The 22,218-nt window shown below is 47.5% G+C and overlaps 1 protein-coding gene across 4 annotated transcripts in view; it reads left to right on the plus strand.

Annotated features, from left to right (window-relative positions):
* The window catches only part of PIP5K1C (phosphatidylinositol-4-phosphate 5-kinase type 1 gamma), a 156,120-nt gene that overhangs the window by 49,715 nt on the left and 84,187 nt on the right, over nucleotides 1-22,218 (plus strand). For 3 of the 4 annotated variants that reach the window (XM_085638309.1, XM_085638306.1, XM_085638307.1), the window contains exons 2-5: nucleotides 8,587-8,618; nucleotides 11,289-11,375; nucleotides 12,574-12,704; nucleotides 14,755-14,872. In XM_085638309.1, the coding sequence (XP_085494435.1) occupies nucleotides 8,587-8,618; nucleotides 11,289-11,375; nucleotides 12,574-12,704; nucleotides 14,755-14,872 (368 nt within the window). The remainder of the gene's footprint in view (nucleotides 1-8,586; nucleotides 8,619-11,288; nucleotides 11,376-12,573; nucleotides 12,705-14,754; nucleotides 14,873-22,218) is intronic. The other variant, XM_085638308.1, reaches the window with a different exon arrangement.

Genomic DNA, 22,218 nt, shown 5'->3' on the forward strand with positions numbered 1-22,218 from the left:
CTCCATCGTACACTTCACCATCATCGGACCACCCCGCACCACCCATAACCGCCACTGCGCCCCCACTTCTACAGCTGGACCAAGGTCACCCAGTAACAATTGACCAATGCCCTCAACAGCACCCAGCCCAACATCACCACCAACCTGAACCATGCAGTAGAGAATTTCAACACCTGGATCACTACCGCCATCAACAAAGTCGCTTCCACCAAACCTGCTAAAACGCAAAGATCCACTAAACAAACCAGTTGGTACTCCCCAAAACTGAGCGCGTCTACTCACAAATGCAAACAACTCGAAAGGAGATAGCTCAATCAGTGTTGTTTCTGCTGGTGCGCTATCTTCAAGTCTGCCCTCAACAACTACTACCACTGTGTGCACAAAGCCACAAAGAAAGTGGCCTGTCACACCACATCGAGGCCAGTGCCAACTAGACCAAGGAACTCTTACTATCGTCAGAGTTCACTGGCCCGTACATGGAAAACTCAGTCCCCTCCTCACAGGAACTCTGAGATGTCCTCGCCAACCAATTCCACAACAAAATAGCCACTTTGAGCCCCAACCCACTGACCTCCTCAGCATCCTTTCTACCTGGAGCACCGCCCTGACTACCAGCTCAACACATGTTAACTCTGCTCACCAAACACAACTGCTCGAATTACCACTATCCCTTCTGGAGCACCCACCGTCCCACGCCCCTACCAAATTTTTGACCTCGGAAGAGACCAAAACTACCACCATCACACTGCCTTCCTGAATGCCTTCATCACCACAGCCACCTTACCCAACACCTGGAAACACGCAGAGGTCAGACTCTTCCTTAAGAAGCCCTCGGCAGACCCCGGCAAGCTCCAGAACTACCGCCCCATCTCGCTGCTCCCATTTCCCACGAAAGTCCTGGAGAAGGCCATCAACATCCAACTCACCGAACACCTGGAAAGAAACAGCCTATTGTACTCCTCCCAATCAGGATTCAGAGCCAGTCACAACAGAGGCAGCCCTGATAGTCGCAACTAACGACATCGGCACCCTACTCGACAGAGGAGAATCAGCATCCCTAAGACTTCTCAACCTCTTCGTAGCCTTTGACACCATCTCCCATCACATAATCATCAATCGACCGCGCCAGATTGGAATCAGACCACGATGGATGGCCTCTTTTCTCATAGGGCACACCCAGAGAATCTGTCCCACCCCCTTGTTTCAACTTTCAATCCATGCTCACCCCCAGTGGCATCCCTCAAGGCACATTCCCTCGTCCATCCCTCTTCAGCATCTACATGACTCAACTCGCAGACATCGTCAGAACCCACGACCTCAACGTCATCTCCTTTGACGACTCCCAACTTGTCCTTTCGCTCTCAGCGGACCTCACCATTACAAAGACCAGTATTCACAACTGTATGAAAAACGTCTCGGCCTGGATGAAGAACAACTGCCTGGAACTCAGCACGGCCAAAAGAGAAGTCCTGGCCTTGGGCAGACACACCTCCCTCTGGATTGACTGCTGGTGGCCATCGGAACTCTGACCTACCACCACTCCGAAAGACCACGCCCGCAACCTCTGCATCATCCTGGACAGCAAACTCTCCATGAAACGTCAGATCAGCGCTGTTTCCTCAGCCTATTTCCAAACTCTCTGTATGCTCCGCAGAATCTTCAAGTGGCTACCCACTAACACCAGCAAAACGGTGACTCAGGTCCTCATCACCAGTCGGCTCAACTACAGCAACACACTGTGCCGACACCACCACCGAACTCTTGAAGACTCCAGATGATCCAGAACGCAGCAGCCAGACTGATCCTCAACCTGCCCAAGAGAACCACATCACCCAGCACCTTGGAGACCTCCACTGGCTCGCCATCCAAAAAAGATGCAAATTCACACTACTTACCCACACCTACAAAGCCCTCTACGACCTACATGAACCACGGCCTTGAATTTCCACCTACCATCCAGAAGCCTCTGCTCACCTCGCCTTCGCACAGATACCATGCATCTACCACTGCTGCACCGGAGGACTTTCCTTCTTCCACCTTGCCGCCAAGTTCTGGAACACCTTTCCCCTCCACCTTCCTACTTCACTGTTGCCTACAGACTTCGGGAAGGGACTCTAGACCTGGCTCTTCGACTAAGACCCGCAGCGCCTTGATCCCCTCTTGGGTGATGAGCCTCCCTCTAGAAATACTATTTGATTTATTGAAGAGCAGGCCATCCTTCGCCCAGAGGAGGCCGGGCTAATCCACCCCTCGTTGACCTGCTACAGTTTATATGATCAACCTTTTAAGGTACTGTTTATGGATGCTTGTTTATCTCAGCAATGGGCTGTTTCAACAATAGGGGGCTGGTTGACTTAGTTTGTCCCTGCATAGCTGGTGTTTATCTTATAGGGGCCATTAGAAGGAAAAGTAATTTGAGGCTCACCATACATAAACACAGACACTACAACTCTGGAAGGTTGTTTTTGAGCGGGCCATGGTGGGTCATAGATAATGAAATACAACACTGGAAAGACTGCCTTCTCGTACTGCAGAAACCCTGGACTTAACTACTTCACCTGCCAGCCTACCTACCTGCCTACCTACCTTCCCTAGGTGCACTTGGTCCACTGGCTCTGGGGCTGATGACATTAACACTGGCCCGTAGACTCCCCTTGCCACTCCACCCCCACTAGATACTGCACTTGAGGTAAAACACAGGAAGCAGGGGCCCAATCAAAGGTACTGTGATACGCCTGAAGAAACAGCCTATACTCAGTCTACTTTACACATACTTTTGAAATCCGTAAGAATTACATTGTTGTGCTGATTAGTGAAAAATGTAAAAACATTCTGGACAGTGGTTTACGTCCACTACATGATCGTCTTTGCTCCATTGAAATGCAACTGCTTTGTATGGGTCCAGGAAGGAGCAACTGCTAATCCTTTGGCTGCATCTATACCTGATAACCCAGTCTTGACAGAGATGATCCCAACTGAATGTGAGATCACAGGGAAAGGGAAGGGGAATTCGATAGGGGTTATTTCTAATAATATATTCAACTCTTCCACAGCAGTGATCAATCAGTCAGAAGATGTGAGGAACGTTCAGACAAAAAAAATGCATCCTCAGTCCCTTATGATGCAAGCTCGAAGTAGCACAGGCTCCGATATTACTCCTGTATGTCATTTACCTGCAGCTGCCTGTCCCTACATTTTAGTTCTGGGTTGGGTGTGACCCATTTCAAATGTAATTGTATAATTGTCAATTTTAGAAATCTTCATGTAGCAGTTGAACTGTTATATTCATCCTACTCCGGTGTGACGAGCCCATGCCCAATAAGGTTTTAACCCCTAGGTTTCTTTTAAAGAGACTTGAGGCCACCCCTGTGGGAGTTGACATACAGGAAAAGTTACCCTACTCATCCTTTTGTGGTCACTCCAGTCCCCACCCATAATCTGTATTGAGCTCTATCAGATATGCCTGAAAATGATTGACTTGGGGTATTTCCGGTGGCTAACTAGAGTATTGGGTATTGTGGGGTCCCAGGGCTACTGAGTATAGAAAGTTGCATTGATTACATTGTCGCACTATATAACTTTGCTACAGAAAACGTGGTCCACCAGTGAGGTTTTTTGTGATGGTTTTTCATATTCCATAGCCCCTGCTACTCCCTCATTCGCAGGGCTGGTTTAATGTCATGGCTTTAGACAACTTTGGGCTGCACAACATGCCAAATTCCCACTAATTGTGATCTGTCCCAGATCTTTCATTTGGCGTGGAATAATAATTTTATATGGAGGTTACAACAGTTTTGCTACTAGTGTCAATCCAAATTATTTTCTACTTTGATTTTATAGATCGGTTTGCTAATAGATATGCCAAGCTGGACAATGGGTTTAATTTATCTCACTGGAAATTTTAATGCCAAACTAGGAATACTTCATTAGCCGGTGATGCATGTATGTTTGAGGTTTGGAATGCTGAAGAAAATTTGCTGGTTTGAAAGGGGCTGTCTGTTGTATCCTCATCTGTTGAATTGTGATCTCTGTAATACCATAGAGTTTGTTGACCCCTCATATCCTGGTACTGCTACATTTTTTTGATGAAAGCGGTCAGTCTGTAATTGATTAAACCTTTGTTTGAAGGCATCTATTAAACTGAATAGTGGAGGGGTCAATTCAGCCCAATATTTGCAGTAATCACAGTCCACTTATTATCTCTTTAGCAATCCCTGTAGGCAGGTAAAAGAAAATTGTGGTGGGCAATAGGGACTTTGCTACCAAAGAAAATGAGCACTGATTAGTTTGGAGAACAGCAGACTTGGAGGACGTTCAGCATGAGATCTGCATTTGTGGTTGGTAAAATGCCTCACTTTTGAGTCCGACACCCAGAGCACCATTGAGGATTTTATACAACTAGGTCTTGCCATTAGGGCTCTTTTAATGAAGCCACAGAGGCTGTGGTTAGAAAGTCAACAATCCTCATTTGATGGTGCCTGTTGAAAGCGGGTACCCAATTACGCAATGCCTTGCATGCATATCCAAGAAATACAGCCATAATTACTTATCGCAGAAGAGAATATGAGCAGGCTCTGCATAAAAGTAAATTAGATTTTCAGTATGATATCTGGAACAAACTGTCAACAAATTGCGAGGCAAAAGATGCCAGGCAGTTCTTGGCATACTGTTAATAATAATAATAATAATAATAAGCTATCAAATAGTGGTAACATTGGATTGAGTACGAACATAGGCTCTGACCAGTGACTGGCTCATTTTAGTAAGATCTACTGTACTGACACATCTGATAGACTTCTAGCCGCAGATTCCTTACCTTTGAATTTCCCAGGCATCATACTGGATCCGGGAGATTTTTCATGAGCAGTACCCCTGCATGCCGGTAGGTGGCATAGTTTGGGTCCGCGTGCATTCTCCGTGCCAGAAGTGACGTTGTGGCGCGCTGACTTCAGTTCTTTTCTCCAAGGTAATAGCTCTAACTTTGCCTAACTTTCCTCTCGATACTGGATTTTCACTGGAGGAGGTGACAGGGAAGATAAACCTTAGTCCCTCAAATAAAACCCCTGGGCCAGATGAGGTTCTGATGGATCTTTATAACTTAACCATGACCTGTGACCCCCCCACCCCCCCCCTCACTAATTGTTTTGACCTAGCTTGCAAATCTGGACGTCCCCAAACTTGGAGAACAGCCATTATTGTGTCTGTGTTCTAAAAAGGGAATCGGCAGAAACCTAGTTGATACTGACTGATTTTTCACTTAGATTCCACGATGACGGTCATAGGTAAAATTATTTTAACTTCATGGATTGCTGAAACTGGTTCTCTCCAAGATACAATATGAGTTCAGAGCTTGGCTATGGACGATGGAATAGTGCCTTTAATTTACACCTTCTGATAGGCAAATATACCATTGCGAAACAAAGATCCACCCACCTAACCTTTATTGGACCTCGTGAGTGCCTTCATAAGTGTGGTTAGGCTCTGGTCTATATTGGAGTCTGTGGGGGTCGAAAAGGGACTTGTAGGTTTCCTGCATGCCTTACGCTTTGATCTCTTGCCCTCAGTCAGGTTGGCTTAAATGGAGAGTGTACGGAGTTGTTCAGCCTGGCTCGGGTTTCCAACAGGGCTGTGTCCTTGCTCCAGTTCTCTTCTTATTATATGTTAACAGTCTACATGGAGTTTTGGGCACAAAGGGTTGTGATATGTAAATTATTTAGAACGGGCTGTCCCTGTCCAATATATGTGGACAATGCCGTTTTATTGTCTAGAACATCCAGTGGGCTTAAAACCCTGTTGGACACGTTTACTGAATAAATAGCCATGTTAAATTTGAAAATGAACCCAGGTAAACCTTTGTTATTGTTTGTGAGCCCACAATTTCTAAAACACTGGTTTTGATTACCCAGGGCAAACCAATTGCGAAAGCCAATGAGTTTTGATATCTTGCAGTTACTTTTGATTCACAGGACACCATGGTCCCCATGGATTGGGAAAAGTTTTTACTCCTTATGAATTCTGTTGATTTTTTTTTTTTTTTTTAATCTGACATCTAAGACGCCAATTGCCTCCCTTCTGGAAGTGTTCACAAGAAAATGTATACCTGTCTTAACCTTTGGCTCAGGACTCTGGGGTACAACAAAGTTAGTGGCTTGCGGGCTGAGAAGAGTCTTCAGGCGCCTTTAAAGCCTACCACCAAGTTGTTGTGCCTATGCCATCCACCAGTAGCTTGTACTTGATTGTGTGGAAGACCTGATTATTCTGGTCCCCTTGTTATTATGATACTCAATCTGGTGTAACTCCCACACCTTGTCAATAAAGAGGTTATAGATGACTGTCTAGCGATTTGAGTTAGTGGATCCCTTGATTTGATTATATTAAGCGGACGTGTATGACTGACCCGGCTGACCATCTTTTCCAAGCCACAAGAGTTAACTAAAATAGATAGATTTGTGAATCAAAGTCCTTTATGGATTTTAGACAGTGGGAAATGGAGCCAGTGGAGTTAATTAAGTCTCAAAATCGAGAATATACTTTGTTCCAAACCATTCCAGGCCTGGAGCCGTATCTTGACCTAGTGACAAATACGTGGGATAGGAAACTTTTAACTAGATTTAGATTCGGGGTAATTAGATGTCATCTTTGCTTTCCCTTAGGACAGTATGATTCTTCTAGCATTCTTGTATGTCCTTGCAATATGAGAGCCCCACAGAGTCTGCTCCACTTTCCATTTTTTTGTTTGTTAATTTTATTGCCGTTTCACGAAGAAATTTTTAATTTGATTCTTGCGGTATTGGGATCGGTCAGGTGCAGATCCGCCTTGTTGTGGCTCCAAAAGCGCAATACACCTGAGGTCTGCTTTAGTGTTTGTATTTTTGTCAAACATTCCCTTCGTACTAGGAAACTTATACTTGTCTGCATCTGGGAGGTGTAGCTTATTTTTAATTTTATGTTAGCCGCTTTGTTATATACTTAGTAATTATGCTGCATTTATCATTTTATAACAGTGTCGATTGCCCTATCAGACTGTATTAATTATTACGTTTGTATAACTTGTACTGGCTTTCATGATCATTATCTAATGTTCAATGATAGCTATTGATAGACATGTGTTCCAAAACGCATTTACAATATTACTAATGCCTGTAGGGTCAACCCAGAAACCATTAATGGGGAGCACAGAGAGGTCCTGTGATCCTAATGTATTTTTTAATGACTAAAGAGAGTGAAGGCCAAGACTTACTCTCTTTTAGGTGTTTGTCTGCAATATTACCTGCAGCAAAGTCGGGTCAGCTCTTGTGCAGTTTTAAATTCATGAACAAAACGGTTATATCTAGAACAGACTCAGAGAAGAGGAAAACTGTGAACATTGTGAATTGGTTGCTTTCCATACCCATTTATGTCAATCTTACATGACTATTTCCTACTAGGTGACCCAAAGGTGCGGTATAGGGAACACAGAGGATTACCCTGGTTCCTTAAACTAATTTGTACTGTTACTCGTCTTCAATGGGACTATGTCTGATATAAGTTATGCACAAGATTACTGTGGATCCAGAAACTGATTTGTGATATTACGATGCACATCTTCATTTTTTTTATAAAATATGCAAAGGATTTCTCTAGTTGTGGACCTTCAGTGGGCTATGTTTGGTGTGTTTGTTCTCAGTAGCGCAGAGGATTATTCTGGTTACAGAAATTAATTTATTATGTTCTGTTCCTGAAGTAAATCTTTGTACAATTAAATTTTGTAAAAATTTTTTAGGAGGAACATTGAGGGATAGCCCAGCCCAATCCTGTAAATTTCACTTCTTAGATCAGTTGTAGGTCAGCTAATGAACGCTGAAAAACTATTCATACACTGGCTACACAGGTAAAAAAATGTTTGGCATTATAACCTTAAAAGTGGAACCCAGATGTGAGATATTGGCAAGAGGGCATATATCGAAGCATTCCGACGTTTTCAGTCTGTTAACGTTAAAAGCTCTCACAGGTAGGTTGTGGTGTGTACTCATCCACGGTGTAGAGCGGTCAAGTTGTCCTCTCTTCATGTCCATACTGCTGAGCAGGAAGGTCTTCACTTTGTTTTCTCATCATTGCTTTCACCCCCATACTGGGCACTCACAGGGTGACGTTTGTAGGAGTAAGTTCATTTAAGTGTAAGGTAAGCTATTTATACGAACTACGTAAAAGACGTTACACAATATTCTGCATCCTGTAATCATGTAGAAAAGAAGCCATTACTTACATGTGCATATTCTTAAAGTGTAAAAATACCATAAGAAATGTACAAAGACGATTGCAATTAGGATTCTTAAATAATTGGTTCACTGCCCTCTGCATGCTTGACTATGAAGCGACGAGGTCTCAAATATATACTCTGATGGGGGGATCTTGTGCACTGGAGTGTTAAAACACATCGCCAGAAGGCAAAGTATCAGCGAGATTTGAGTTATTCGAGGATGGGAGGGGATCGTGTGATGTGAATATCTCATTTACCAAACTCTGATGTCACTTGACAGACGTTATACAACCTGTTTTGGCCTATGTATCTTTTTCTATGCTAAGCTCTATCCTTTGTCTCCTCAGATTTGACAATAAAGAAGTCTGCTCTTTCTGAGGTGAGTAACCCACATGAGGAGAAATTTGAAAACTTTGTGAGCCTCATGAAAGGCTGAAAGGCGCACGGACAAGTAGTATGACTTTGGTGAACCCTGTTGTCCTGCAGTCTGGGTATTTGTCGTTGGAAAGCATTGTTTCCTGGTCATATGTGCTAGACTTCCAATGTGTACTTGGTGGCAATGTGACTTAGCGGAGCATGCTTGTGAGGACTACCAGTGCTGAAGATGGCGGTTTAGGTTTTGAGCGATGGAAGAGAAGATGGTAAGGGAGAGGTGTGCCGCAGCAGCCAGGGCGACTGACTCCGGAATCTGGGGATCACGGTACGATCGCCGGCGGCAGATTAGCCCAGCACCATGTGACTCTGGGCAATAGCTTGCTTAATTTTCCCGACGGCCCCAAGCGCCTAGAGACCCTTACGGGTGGTTGTTCGCGCTTTAGAAATGTGGATGATTATTATTATTATTATTATTATAACTGAAAGGCAAATGTATCACCTTCAATAATTTAATTTGGGTAACCTTGCCAAATAGGAATGAAAAATCCAGTATCTGCTTCGACTATGCCTTGTGGCTCATTGATCCTCGCAGATGTAGAGTTTGTGATGTCACGGCAGCCTACTTCTTAGTGTAATATCTTTTATTTTTGTCAAAAAAATGGACGCCTCCCACCAGTGGCTTAGCAAGGGTGCCTGCCATGGGCCCTAATGCAAGCAAGGACTCCCTGATCCTTTTGGGTGGTAAAAGACAACCATAAATTGTGGTGCAGTGGACCACTCACACTCTGCGTCCCGGTGCCACTGCCCTTGCTGCGTTAATGACAGCTGTACCCCAGTCTGTCAGCCCCTCCGTGCCGCTCATAGTATTGACGATCAAGCTGGGGAGAAGTCATCCAGTCGGAGGCTGGCAGGCACGATGGATTCACTGCCCACCCCGATGACGTGGTGGAAAACGAAGCCGAAAGCAGCCCTTTCTGCAGTGGACTACATTTGACTTAATCCTACCTCTGGCGTCCAGGAGCGGCTTCTCGCAACTTGTACCTCCAACCCCCCTCCCCCACCCACTTCCTCTGGCACCCCCCCCCCCCCCCACCCCGAACCCTTCCCTCCTTGTCTTTCGGTTTCCCACTTCCTCCTGTTCTGCGATGAAGAAAACTTAATTTCCTTTCAGAATTTCACAAATGCAAATCAGGTTCCTCCTTGCACATTGTGTTAATTGAGGTCTATTTTGGGCCCTGTACCAGTGCGTGCAGCTGCACATGTTCTGCTGGAGGGCTTGTTTTGTTCCTGTCCGTGCCAGGATTTGGTGCAGTAGATGTTCCTCTCTCCCCTGGTCTATTATTGCCTTTTCGAGCCACGGTTGTGCATAGTCCGTCAGGGGCTGGGTTTGAGGAAATGGAATCGCCCTGTCTGTGACTTCCGTGGAGGACGCCCCCTCCCTGTGCATGATTAAAACCCATGCACTTTGGGAGGGGCAGGATGAGCAGAGCTTGCACTGCCCCAGCCCATCCTGTGCTCTGTGTGATGTGCTTTCGGTGACCCCTGGGCAGCACCAGGCCGTTGGCATTCGGGTTATTTATAAGTGCATCTCGCGCAAGGGTTGCGTAAAGTTACTCCTTCTAGCCAGTGCATCGCGACATCAGAGCTCCAGTGAAGTCATTGACTCCATATGGAGTTGTATACTTGAGGTTAGCCATTTTGGTGCTGCAACTCCTGGTAGATAACAGCACTAGGCACACACAGCAGATTTGTACAAGGTCACAGCGTGGTCAGTCGATGAAGCTAAGATTCAAAGGAAATGAGTGAGTGCATGCAAGTACTGTTGCCTCTTTGGTACAATCCAGGGGTGCGCAATAAACTCTGCTTCGCCGGCAGATTTCACGGAGTTTTGCCCACTCTGCGTTATGCGTGTGACACGAAGTTCTGGCAAAACTCTGTCAACTGCTGCGTGGCTGAGTTTTTTCTTGCCTGCTTTAAGTTGGCGAGTGAGAATTTTCATCCCATAGTGCAATTTTCGGGCGCTAGAATGCCACCCAGCGAGATTTTCTCAACGCGGGCAGTCATGGCAGGTCGCAGCCATTCTCGTTGAGAAAGCTGCTGCTCGAGTACTTGAGCAGCAGAAAGAAGCAGCACCCTCTGGTGCGCCATGTGGTGCTGTTCGCACTGATTTTACAGCATGGAACAAGCTCCTGGGCGCTTCAAATTAGCTCAAGCAGCACAACGTTCCAAATTCCGCTCGCTCATTGAACTCTATGGAATCTCGCTTGAGTTTTTATGTAACAACACGGAATTCCACAAAGTGAAACTCCACAAGTTCGTCCCACCCCTAATACAATACTGTACTGGGGGAAGGGGGAGCGCTGTGGCTGATCAGTTACGTCAATTCTAGTAGATACAGCAGCAACTCCTGCTAGATAAAAGCACGAGGTACACGCAACAGAATTGTACAAGGTCACACAGTGTGGTCAGTTGAAAAAGCCAGGATGAAAACTCTGGTCTCGCAGGATCTTCTAGCAGCAGAGTACCTGATAAGCCACAGCTTTTCCCCAAATGCTGGATTGTACTCAAGCACCACTGGCAAACAATCCCTCCCACCTTCTCATGTTGGCTTGACTCTCTTATTGCTCAGGCTGGGCCATGCAGTGTGGTTATATCTCCCTCTCTACCCTCCTAGGTCCCATCTTTATCAGGCCAGCCTGGCTCAGGGAAGAAAATTGGGCACCGTGGTGTTGATGCCTCGGGAGAAACGACGTACAAGAAGGTACCGTTATTTCTGTGTGTTTCCCCATCCTTCATCCATAGCACTAGAGGGACAGCGAAGTACTAGGGAGGACTTCCTTTAATGGGAGGCCCTTTGCATGCTATGAAGCATTGTTTTTTTCTTTTTTAAATCACAAGAAATGGCTCTTAGGCATGTAGGGGAGCAATAGTACTGAGAAATCAAGGATAACACTGAACTTCACACTTAGGGTGGCTTACTCGTCATATTGTTTTTATTTTAATTTCCAGGCTATCGTCAAAACAGTACATTTGTATCCTCAGAATTGGGTGGAATCCTTTGCACCATGCCCTGTCATTCAGACTTTCTATATTTTTCTGGGCAGGAAACAGAACCAGCAGCGTAGTAGTAAACCACTGCGTGGTCGCCACTGTGTTACGAGGCATTCAGACGGAGCTGGAGGGGTTAGTCTGTCGTGGGAAAAAGATAGGAAGAGAAGTTTGTAGAGGATAGATGTTCTTGCGTTTGGCCTTTCCATTTTGCAAGTTAATCCTAATGGCTCCGGACCTACAAAGCTAATGACACAGGGTTGATTGAAACTATCATGGCCCTGGGGGAAAGTGTTCATATAAACACAAAATCTCTGCACACCAGTTAATTAGTCCTAAATTCAGAATTTTTTAGAGGAATTTCTGCTTATCTTTGCATGAAGGCCCACCTATTTTCTTTTCAGTTTCATTTACTTTTCTTTAATGTGTTTGATGCCCCATGAGGAGAGGGAAAGAAGAAGACTGGAAGCTAATTCATCCAGTTCGTTTTTTGGCTGCTGATTTCGGCCATTTTATCTAAAACCCAGAACTTAAAGGTCATAGTCTAACTGTTGTTTTGATTCTCTGCCTTGGATGCTCGTTCAGTTTCCTGGTTTTTCCATGCCCTGTCACCTCCTCATAGACTGAATTGCTCATGGGAAAATTGAAGATTTCCTGACATGCTGATTCCTCTGATAGGAAGTTTGGTCCTATGTGAGCAGTCACTTGTTATGCCTCATTTCTGTCAGTCTTTTGTGGCATTGCGCCAGGTGGAAAAATCTCCAATTCATGTACTAACTAGTCCTTTGTTTTATAATTCCTCCTACCATTGGATCCCTGTCAGCCCCCAAAAGTCCTTAAACTGACTGCAATAGTGATAATGTCCGATTACATCGTGAGTTCAATTACAAACTGTCATTTTTTTTTGGCAGACTACTTCATCCACGCTGAAAGGGGCCATCCAGTTGGGCATTGGATACACCGTTGGGAACTTGAGCTCCAAGCCTGAGAGAGATGTCTTGATGCAGGATTTCTACGTGGTGGAGAGCATTTTCTTCCCCAGGTGCGGCTGTTTTGAGAGTGAAAACCTACGTAGAACCTAATTTGAACTGTTTTAGAGATTGTTTCCTTAGGGAGTTTTTTCTTAATGCTACATCAGTACCAGAGACCTGCTTCATTTCACCTGGATGGAGAACAGTGGAGGGTAGACAGTTGGGAAGCAGGAGTGGGGGGAAGTGGTTTAGTAGGGATGACAAAGGTCATAAGGTGGCAGCAGGAGCAGTTGTGCGAATGGAAGAGATAAGGTCACAGTTTCATCTGGATAATGTATTTTACTATCACCAAGATGAGAAATGAGTATTGATAGCAGCCTGCTGTCAATGTAGGGTGGTTTTAAAATCATAAGCCGAAGCAAAGGATTCAAACCGCTGCTCTACACAAATGAAGTGTAACTGCAGAAGTGGATGCTGTGGAAGCTTTTTTTGGTTTCGCCTAGACAGCGAGGCATGCCGCTTACACACAGTGGGCTTACAGCTCCCCATAGCTTACCATTTGTTCGTTTCAGCGTTACTCTAATTTCCTTTGTATTTGTTTGTCGCGTCATGCAAGTGCTGGGTCTTCTTCTGTTTGGTCCTACCTAGTAGTTGTGTCGATCCACTGCTCCCATTGTTGGAGCTACTTTTTTCTTTGTGTTCAAGCACTCCATATGCATGCTTATGCTTTAATTCCATCTCCCATATGCTCGTAGATGTGACTTCTTTTACCTCCCACCTCTCTACCCTGTACTCTGTGCCACTGCATTCTACTCTGCTCCAGTCTGTGATTTCATATTACACCACTCTACGCTCCTGTGCTCTTCTCTGCACCGCCCTACGTCACTGCGCTCTACTCTGCACCAGTCTTCTTTACGCCGCTGCTCTTTACGCCACTGCAATCTACACCACTGCAGTCCACACTGTTCCACTCTACACCACTGTACTCGGCTCTGCGCCGCTGCTCTTTGCACTGTTGCACTCTACTCTTCTCTGCAGCACTATATGCCACTGCACTCCACAACCCTCTGCCCGCTCTGCTCCTCTGCCTCTCTCTACGCCACTTTGCTCTTCTCTGCACCACTGTACGCCACTTTGCTCTTCTCTGCACCTCTGTACGCCACTTTGCTCTTCTCTGCACCTCTGTACGCCACTCCACTCTGTGACCGCACTCTACGCCACGCAATGCCACTACACTCTACGCCATTGCACTCTATGCTGCTCCACCACTCTAAGCCTCTACACACTCTACTCTGCGCCACCTCACTTTATGCCACTTTACTCTGCACTACTCCACGCCAGTCCGCTCTTCTCTGCGCCACTCTGCTCTATGCCACTCTAAACTCTACTCTGCGCCACTGCCCTCTACTCTGCGCCACTGCACTCTACTCTGTGCCACTGCACTCCACTCTACTGCACTCTACTAAGCGCCACTGCACTCTACTAAGCGCCACTGCACTCTACTAAGCGCCACTGCACTCTACTAAGCGCCACTGCACTCTACTAAGCGCCACTGCACTCTACTAAGCGCCACTGCGCTCTACTAAGCGCCACTGCGCTCTACTAAGCGCCACTGCGCTCTACTAAGCGCCACTGCGCTCTACTAAGCGCCACTGCACTCTACTAAGCGCCACTGCACTCTACTAAGCGCCACTGCACTCTACTAAGCGCCACTGCGCCATACACTGTACCACTGCACTCTACTCTGTGCCACTCTGCGCCACTGCACTCTACTCTGTGCCACTCTGCGCCACTCTGCGCCACTGCACTCGACTCTGTGCCACTCTGCGCCACTGCACTCGACTCTGCGCCACTGCACTCTGCAATGGTTGTTTCATGGGGGATTAAAGTACTCAATGGAGTTTGTGTAGTGCACTCTGCTTTCTGTGTTGTTTAAAAACTTAATAAAATGATCCTGTTTTATGGGGGATGCCATGGTTTATTAGAAAAGAAAATAATGGAGAAAGTCTTATGATTGTGTTTGGGGACCAGCTGGTTTCATAAGGATATCTCAGTGTATTCGTTTGTTTTAAGTAACAATCTCTTTATTTATTAATGGACCCTTCATTCTTTCGAGTGCAGCGAAGGAAGTAACCTCACACCAGCACACCACTATCCAGACTTCAGATTTAAAACCTATGCACCTGTGGCTTTTCGGTACTTCCGGGAGCTCTTTGGCATCCGCCCAGATGATTATTTGGTAAGGACAATTCCTATCCTGTCTTCCTACTTGGCTTTTAATTCTGTTATTTAAAATTGACTTTGTTGTGTAGAAGTTGCTGCTGGTGAGCAGAGTTCTTGGGTGAACTAGTTTAAAAAGCTGCAGCTAAAAACTTGTGCAGACTTCAAATTTATTTTTCCTCCCATTAGAGCGCCTCACAATATGAGGACTTGACTTGGCAGTCTCCCGATTTATAAGCTTTTCCCACGCAGTAATTTTTGTCCTGTTTGTATTGGGCATTATTTTGGTTACCACAAACACTGGAGTTCAACTTGTTCTTGCTTCTTTCACCTCCTCCAGGTATTTGAGGGCCTCAGATAGGTCTATGTGCCAGATGCGTACCCAATGTGAGCCAGCACGTGCCTGTCCATGACCATTCCTCCTGGATGTTACTGATGGCCACCCGTTTTGTTTCCACTCTACCAGTTTTACATATAGTCGCAGCTTTCTGTGGCCTTGACATGTCTGGGCCGCAGCTTCCTACACAGTCTTGTAGGCACTTCACTCTTCTAAACTACTACTTCAGCTTTCCAGCTTTATTCACCTGCTACTTTGACGTGGTTTCAACAGTGGCCATTTCAAGCATGTTTTCATCCATGGTAATTAATGTTATACCTGCGACTAAGCCCAGTGTACAGATTTGTGTTTTTATTACTGAGCATTATCTGTGGTTTTGGGTTTTTATCAGATACCAACTTCTGGTTCTCGAACCTCGAAGTCATTGCAGCAGGACCATTGCCCAATGAACACTGCCATTAAACACATTTCCAACCTGAGCCTGGGTCCCAGTGACTTAAAGAAACTGTCTAGATCGTAACTTAAGAAGTTATTCATAAAGCTACATCTCCGGCTTAAAGAAATAATAGATCTTATTTAGACATTTGGTCCCATGTACTAAGTACTTGTGCTCCTTGTTTTAGGTAACTTCCCTTGGGTCATGTGTCACTCTTTCTGAATAGTACAGCCTCCTGGCCAATCAAGTGATTTGTGACTTGCAATGATTTTGAATCTACCCACAACAGCGGCGGCTCTTCCGCAATGGCGAAGGAGCATCACCCCACTGCCTGGCTCACAGTCATCAAATGAAAAAGAAAACTGTTATACTTTTTTTTTTTTTTTTTCTTTCGCTTTCTGGCTCTGAGCTAGCGTATGCAGGGAGGGGTGGAGCTGTGGTGTGGGTGGGGAGAGGAGGAGTGCTATGTGCACTATCTAGGTGCACTTATGTGTTTGGCCGACCGTCTCAGGCTGGCCAAACACACATGCGCACTTAGGTTTCTCCAGCCGGCTGCATTGAACAGCCAGGCTGGAGAAACCCCACAGACTCCATGATCTGAGTGAAGCGTTTTCCAGCTCGCTCAGGCCAATCCCCGCTGCTCTCATAACATGAGAGCAGCACAGGGATTGGATGGGAGTCTGTCCCAGGCGCTGCTTGGGCCAGGTAGAGGACAGGAGGCACGACACAACACTGGGAGGCGGCCAGCGGCTTCAGGTACGTTTTTTGTTATAGATTTTCTGATGGATACATCTGCCAGTGGATTCCTCACCTTGTGAATATCTCCTGCGCCAGCATTCCACTGAACTTTTTTCCCCAGCAGTCTACGCCGACGTGGACGTTGTAATGCATTGGCTCCGCTCGCGACTCCGTATGACGTCACCGGAGCCATAAGAGAGCCACGTCGGCGTGATGACGTCAGTTCCCTTTTTTTCCGCGCCGTCGACGCGCAACGGTTTTCCAGCACTCTCCTGCTACTTTGTAGTCTTGTAGTGGGTTACTGTTGGTGAATTGACCATGTCTTCGACTAGGAAGTCCGGTTTCAAACTTTGTAGGGAATGTGGGGGCCACATGTCGATGACAGACCTCAATGAAGATTGTTTGTGGTGCCTTTCTTCTGACCACGACGTGGAGGACTGTTCCAGCTGCAGAAGGATGAACCCCAAGGCCTTGAAGGAGAGAGAGGCGAAGCTCTTCATGGCCAAGGCAAAGAAGGAGAAGAGAGGTAGGAAGAAGGAGAGATCGAGGCCGGAGTCGTCGACTTCGCATTCTTCGAAGTCGAAGAAACACCACAAGAAAAGGAAGCATAGCTCTCGGCGCCGGCCTTCGAAGAGCAAGGCTTCGAGATCAACTTCGCCTCGACGTCGAAGTAAGGGTGTGTCTCCTTCTCCATCTCCTAGGAAGTCTCCAGAGAGATCACCTTCGCCGAAGCGGTCCCCGGCGCGGTCCCCGGCGCAGTCTCCGGCGCAGTCACCGGCGCCAGTGGAGTCTTCTGCTTCTGAGGTTAAGCAAGAACAGGAAAAGGAGCCTTCTCCAGAGCCGGCTGATCCTGTGGCTCCTGTCAAGGACTTTGAGGCTCCGGTTCCAGGTACTCCTCAGCCGGATTCGGGACCAATCCCTTATCCACAGTTCCCGACTCCGGGTGTGGATTCGACGCATTTTCTAAATGCTATGTATGGGATTTTTCAACGGGCTTCCTTCCCATCCGGCGCACCTTCTGGTCCCGTGGGTCCTATGGCATACACCTTGGGAGTGCCGCAGCATTATGCTCAGGCCCCATTTATGCCCTTTTTGCCGATGGCTCCTTCGTGGCAGTTTCCGGCGCCGTCTGGGGATCCGTCTCGACTTCGATTGGATCGGCCTTCTTCGGAGCCCTCCTCGACGCCGTTGCCGACTTCCTCGGCTCCGCGTCCGGCGCCGCCGTCTCCCACTCCGGCGCCGCCGACTCTGACACTGCCGTTTCCACGTTCGGTTCCACCGACTCAGCGTACGGCGGCGCCGGTTCCTTGGATCCGCTCAAGGAGAGTGGCTCAGAGAGTCTTGGAAGAGGAGCGTTCTAGGGAGGAGGTGGAAGAAGGTGAGGTGGATACATCTTCCGACGACTTTGAAGGGATTCAAGAGGCTAGTGGTCTTGATACAACTCCGGAGTGGGAGCATTCTTCTACTAAATCCTCTCCACCGCAGGAACTGGCTCCTTATCATTTAGTAATAAAGAAGGCTGCAGAGTTGCTGGACTTGCAGTTGCCCTCTGCTGAGTATAAACCAAACCTTCTGACTGAGGTACTACATTCGCCAGCTTCGACTAGTGAACCCTTGTTGCCTTTTAATGAGGCTGTTTTGGAGCCAGTTATGGATGTCTGGCGTAAGCCACACTCTTCGCCGCCAGTCTCCAGACAGGTGGCAAGGAGATATAGGGTGGCTCCTGGGGATCCAAGTTTTCTATCTTCCCACCCTTCTCCAGAAAGCCTGGTGGTGCAGGCTTCATGCTCGAAGCATGCTTCAGGAGCCTTCCCTCAGACTCCTGCAGACAGGGAGTCTAAAAAGGCTGATCAGGCAGCTAAGAAGACCTTTTCTTCAGGGAGCATGGCGCTTAAATCCACTAATGCCACCTGCTTATTAGGGCACTACGTTCATGCTCTGATGGACTCTATGAAATCATTAGCCCCTAAGTTGCCAGAAGGGGATAAGGCGTCTTTTATGGAGGTGGTCACTGACACTCAGGCTGCTGCAAGGCAGGTAATTCAGTCGGGGCTTGATACGGCTGATTCTGTGGCAAGGATAATGGGATCGTCGATAGCCACTAGGAGGCAAGCGTGGCTTCGTTCTTCTGGCTTTTCTACGGATGTTCAGGCCACCTTGGTTGATTTGCCTTTTGACGGACAAAAACGTTTTGGCAAAAAGGCTGATTCCGCCTTGCAAAGATTTAAAGAGAGCAGGGTGACGGCGAAATCTTTAGGTTTGCAGACTCCTGCTAAAGGATTTGGGCTTAAGAAATTCAGAGGCTTTGGCAGATCTTCATTTCGCTCCTTCCGGCAGCCTCCGCAACAGCAGCAGCAGAATCCCCTCTATAGGTCGTATAGAGGAAGACAAAGAGGACGAAGAGGTTCTGGCCGCAACCCATCTTCATCTTCTGCCTCCTCTGCTCCCAATGGAGCTTCAGGGAAGCAGCCCTAGATCCCCCATCCTAGATCATGTGAGACCTGTGGGGGGTCGGGTGTCCCACTTTCTGCGAGGTTGGAAATCTGTTACAACCGACCTTTGGGTTTTAAACCTCGTGGAGACTGGGTACGCCCTTCCCTTACGGGAGTTTCCTCCCCCTTACCCTCCTTGCCAGGGTTACTGCTCGGAAGACCATCTACTTCTTTTGCAAAGGAGGTTCTAGCTTTGCTTCAAAAGGGTGCGATAGAGGTGGTTCCAGAGCAGGAAAGGGGTCAGGGATGCTACTCCCGGTATTTCCTGATTCCCAAGAAGGACAGCAGATTGCGTCCGATCCTGGACCTCAGAGTCTTGAATTTTTACCTGAAACAGGAGAAATTCAAGATGCTGACCCTTGCGCAGGTTCTTCAAGCTTTGCAGCAAGGAGACTGGATGGTGTCGCTCGACTTGCAGGATGCGTACTTCCAAGTCGCACAGGAAGTATCTCCGTTTTACGGTTGGGTCGCAACATTACCAGTTTGCGGTCCTCCCGTTTGGTCTTACTACCGCACTTCGAGTATTCACGAAGGTGATGGCGGTGGTGGCTGCTCATCTCAGGAGGTCAGGGATTTCGGTTTTCCCCTACCTGGACGACTGGCTTCTGAAGGCAGAGTCCCCAGAGATGGTGCAACATCATCTGCAGGTAACATCTCAGCTGTTATTCGACTTGGGTTTTTCGATCAATGTGCCCAAATCTCACCTGGTGCCCTCTCAACGCAACCTGTTCATAGGGGCGGTACTAGACACTACTGTGTGTCGAGCATTCTCCTCAAAGAATTCTCGACATTCAGGAGTTGATCCTTTTATTCCACAATGGAGCGGTTGTTCCAGTTCTGAAGGTCCTTCGTCTGCTCTGTCTGTTCGCTTCCTGCATTCTGTTGGTTAACCATGCGCGCTGGCACATGAGGGCGCTCCAGTGGTGCCTCCGCAGGCAGTGGTATCAGCACAATGGGGATCTCAGGGAGTCCATCAGGATCTCCAGAGAAGCTGCAGCGGATCTATCTTGGTGGAGCGTGGCGGGCAATCTGTCTCAAGGGAAGCCCTTCCATCTGCCTCCATCGGTGGCCACGGTGATAACGGATGCCTCCTCCCTAGGGTGGGGTGCTCATCTGGGGGTTCTGGAGATCAAGGGTCTTTGTTCTCCAGAGGAAAGGTTGTTTCACATCAACTTTCTGGAATTGCGGGCGTTTCGTTTGGCACTCAAGGCCTTCCTCCCTTCCCTTCGCGGTCAGTCTGTTCAAGTCCTGACGGACAACACTACTGCGATGTGGTATGTCAACAAGCAGGGAGGAGTGGGGTCGCATTGTCTCTGCAGAGAGGCTCTGCGTCTATGGTCCTGGGCTCAGGACCATCAGATTTGTCTAATGGCAAATCATCTGGCTGGGGTGCTGAACGTACGTGCCGACAGTCTCAGTCGGCAGTTCTCCGCCGACCACGAGTGGAGGCTCCATCCAGAGGTGGTTAGTCATGTCTTTCGGATGTGGGGGACTCCTCGGGTGGACCTCTTCGCCACCTGCGAGAACGCGCACTGCCCGTCATTTTGCAGTCTCCAGTATCCGATGCAGGGATCGTTGGGGGACGCGTTTCAGTTGAGTTGGGGCTCAACTCCTTTACGCGTTTCCGCTCCATACCCTTGATTCCTCGGGTTCTGAGGAAGATTCGCCAAGACCGGGCCCAAGTTATATTGGTCGCCCCGGATTGGCCAAGAAGGGTGTGGTATACAGATCTTCTCCACCTCTCCTCGTGCCCTCTGCTCCGTCTCCCTCTGAGGGCAGACCTCCTCTCGCAGTCGGAGGGGCAGGTTCTACACCCCCACCTCCAGAGCTTACACCTTCATGCCTGGAGATTGAACGGGGCAACCTGAATTCTTTCTCTCTCCCGCCTGATGTGGTGGATGTTATTTTATCGGCCAGGCGACACTCCACCAAGTCGGTTTATTCATATAGGTGGTCTAAGTTTGTTAAGTGGTGTGGAGAGAGATCCATTGACCCTTTAAAAGCCCACCTTTCTGATGTGCTTCAGTTTGCTCTTTCCTTGGCTCAGCAGGGCTGTGCTGTGGCCACGGTCAAGGGCTATCTATCGGCCTTATCGGCTTTTCTGTGTCTTCCTGATCAACCGTCATTATTTAAATCTCCTATTGTTCTAAGGTTTATCAAAGGACTTACAAACCGGTTTCCACCTACTCCTTTTGTAATGCCACAGTGGGACCATAATCTTGTCTTGACTTATCTGATGGGGTCCCATTTTGAGCCTCTTCATAGTTGTCCTATGAGCCTGTTGTCCTTTAAGACGGTCTTTCTTGTAGCCATAAAATCGGCAAGGAGGGTAGGTGAGCTTCAAGCTCTTAGTTCTAAACCCCCTTTTTTAGCATTACATGCTGAAAGGATGGTTCTCAGGACCAGGGCTGCTTTCTTGCCTAAAGTAGTTACTCAGTTTCATTTGGGGCAGTCTATTACTCTCCCTGTTTTTTATCCACCTCCTCATCCCTCCAAAGAGGAGGAAAGACTTCATCGCCTGGATCCAAAGAGAGCTGTGAGCTTTTACTTGGATAGAACGAAAGACTTTCGTCTGGACGATCAGCTCTTCGCGGGTTATATTGGTCATTCTAAAGGAAGAGCTGTGCACAAGCGCACTTTATCGAGATTGATCATCCTTGCCATCAAGATCCGCTATGCCCTGGCTGGTAAGGTTCCTCCTGAGGGTATTAGGGCTCATTCAACTAGAGCTAAATCGTCTACATCTGCTTTGGCCAGGGGTGTTCCTGTGGCAGACATTTGTAAAGCTGCGACTTGGGCCCCCTCCATACTTTCGCAAAGCATTATTGTTTAGACTCTGAGATGAGGAGGGAGGGCCACTTTGCGCGCTCTATTTTGCAGGATTTTTTGGTATAGGAAGGTGGACACCCTCCTCCGGGAGTGGGACTGCTGTGGGAATCTATTCACAAGGTGAGGAATCCACTGGCAGATGTATCCATCAGAAGAACAAGTTACTTACCTTCGGTAACGCTTTTTCTGGTGGATACAGTATCTGCCTGTGGATTCCTCACTGACCCACCCGCCTCCCCGTTGTCCACCTTTTGTATACCTAAAAAGATGTCTTGCTTGAGATGTTGTTATGCTTTATGGTATGTACTATGTATATTTGGCTGTATATTGTATACTGTGTATACTTGAATCTGTCGTTGGTCCACCTGTGCGCCTCGGAGGCACGGAAAAAATGGGTGGAACTGACGTCATACGGAGTCGCGAGCGGAGCCGATGCATTATGACGTCCACGTCGGCGTAGAGAGCTGGGGAAAAAAGTCCCATGGAATGCTGGCGCAGGGGATATTCACAAGGTGACGAATCCACAGGCAGAT

Source organism: Triturus cristatus, chromosome 12 (assembly GCF_964204655.1).
Source record: "Triturus cristatus chromosome 12, aTriCri1.1, whole genome shotgun sequence".
Taxonomy (NCBI): domain Eukaryota; kingdom Metazoa; phylum Chordata; class Amphibia; order Caudata; family Salamandridae; genus Triturus; species Triturus cristatus.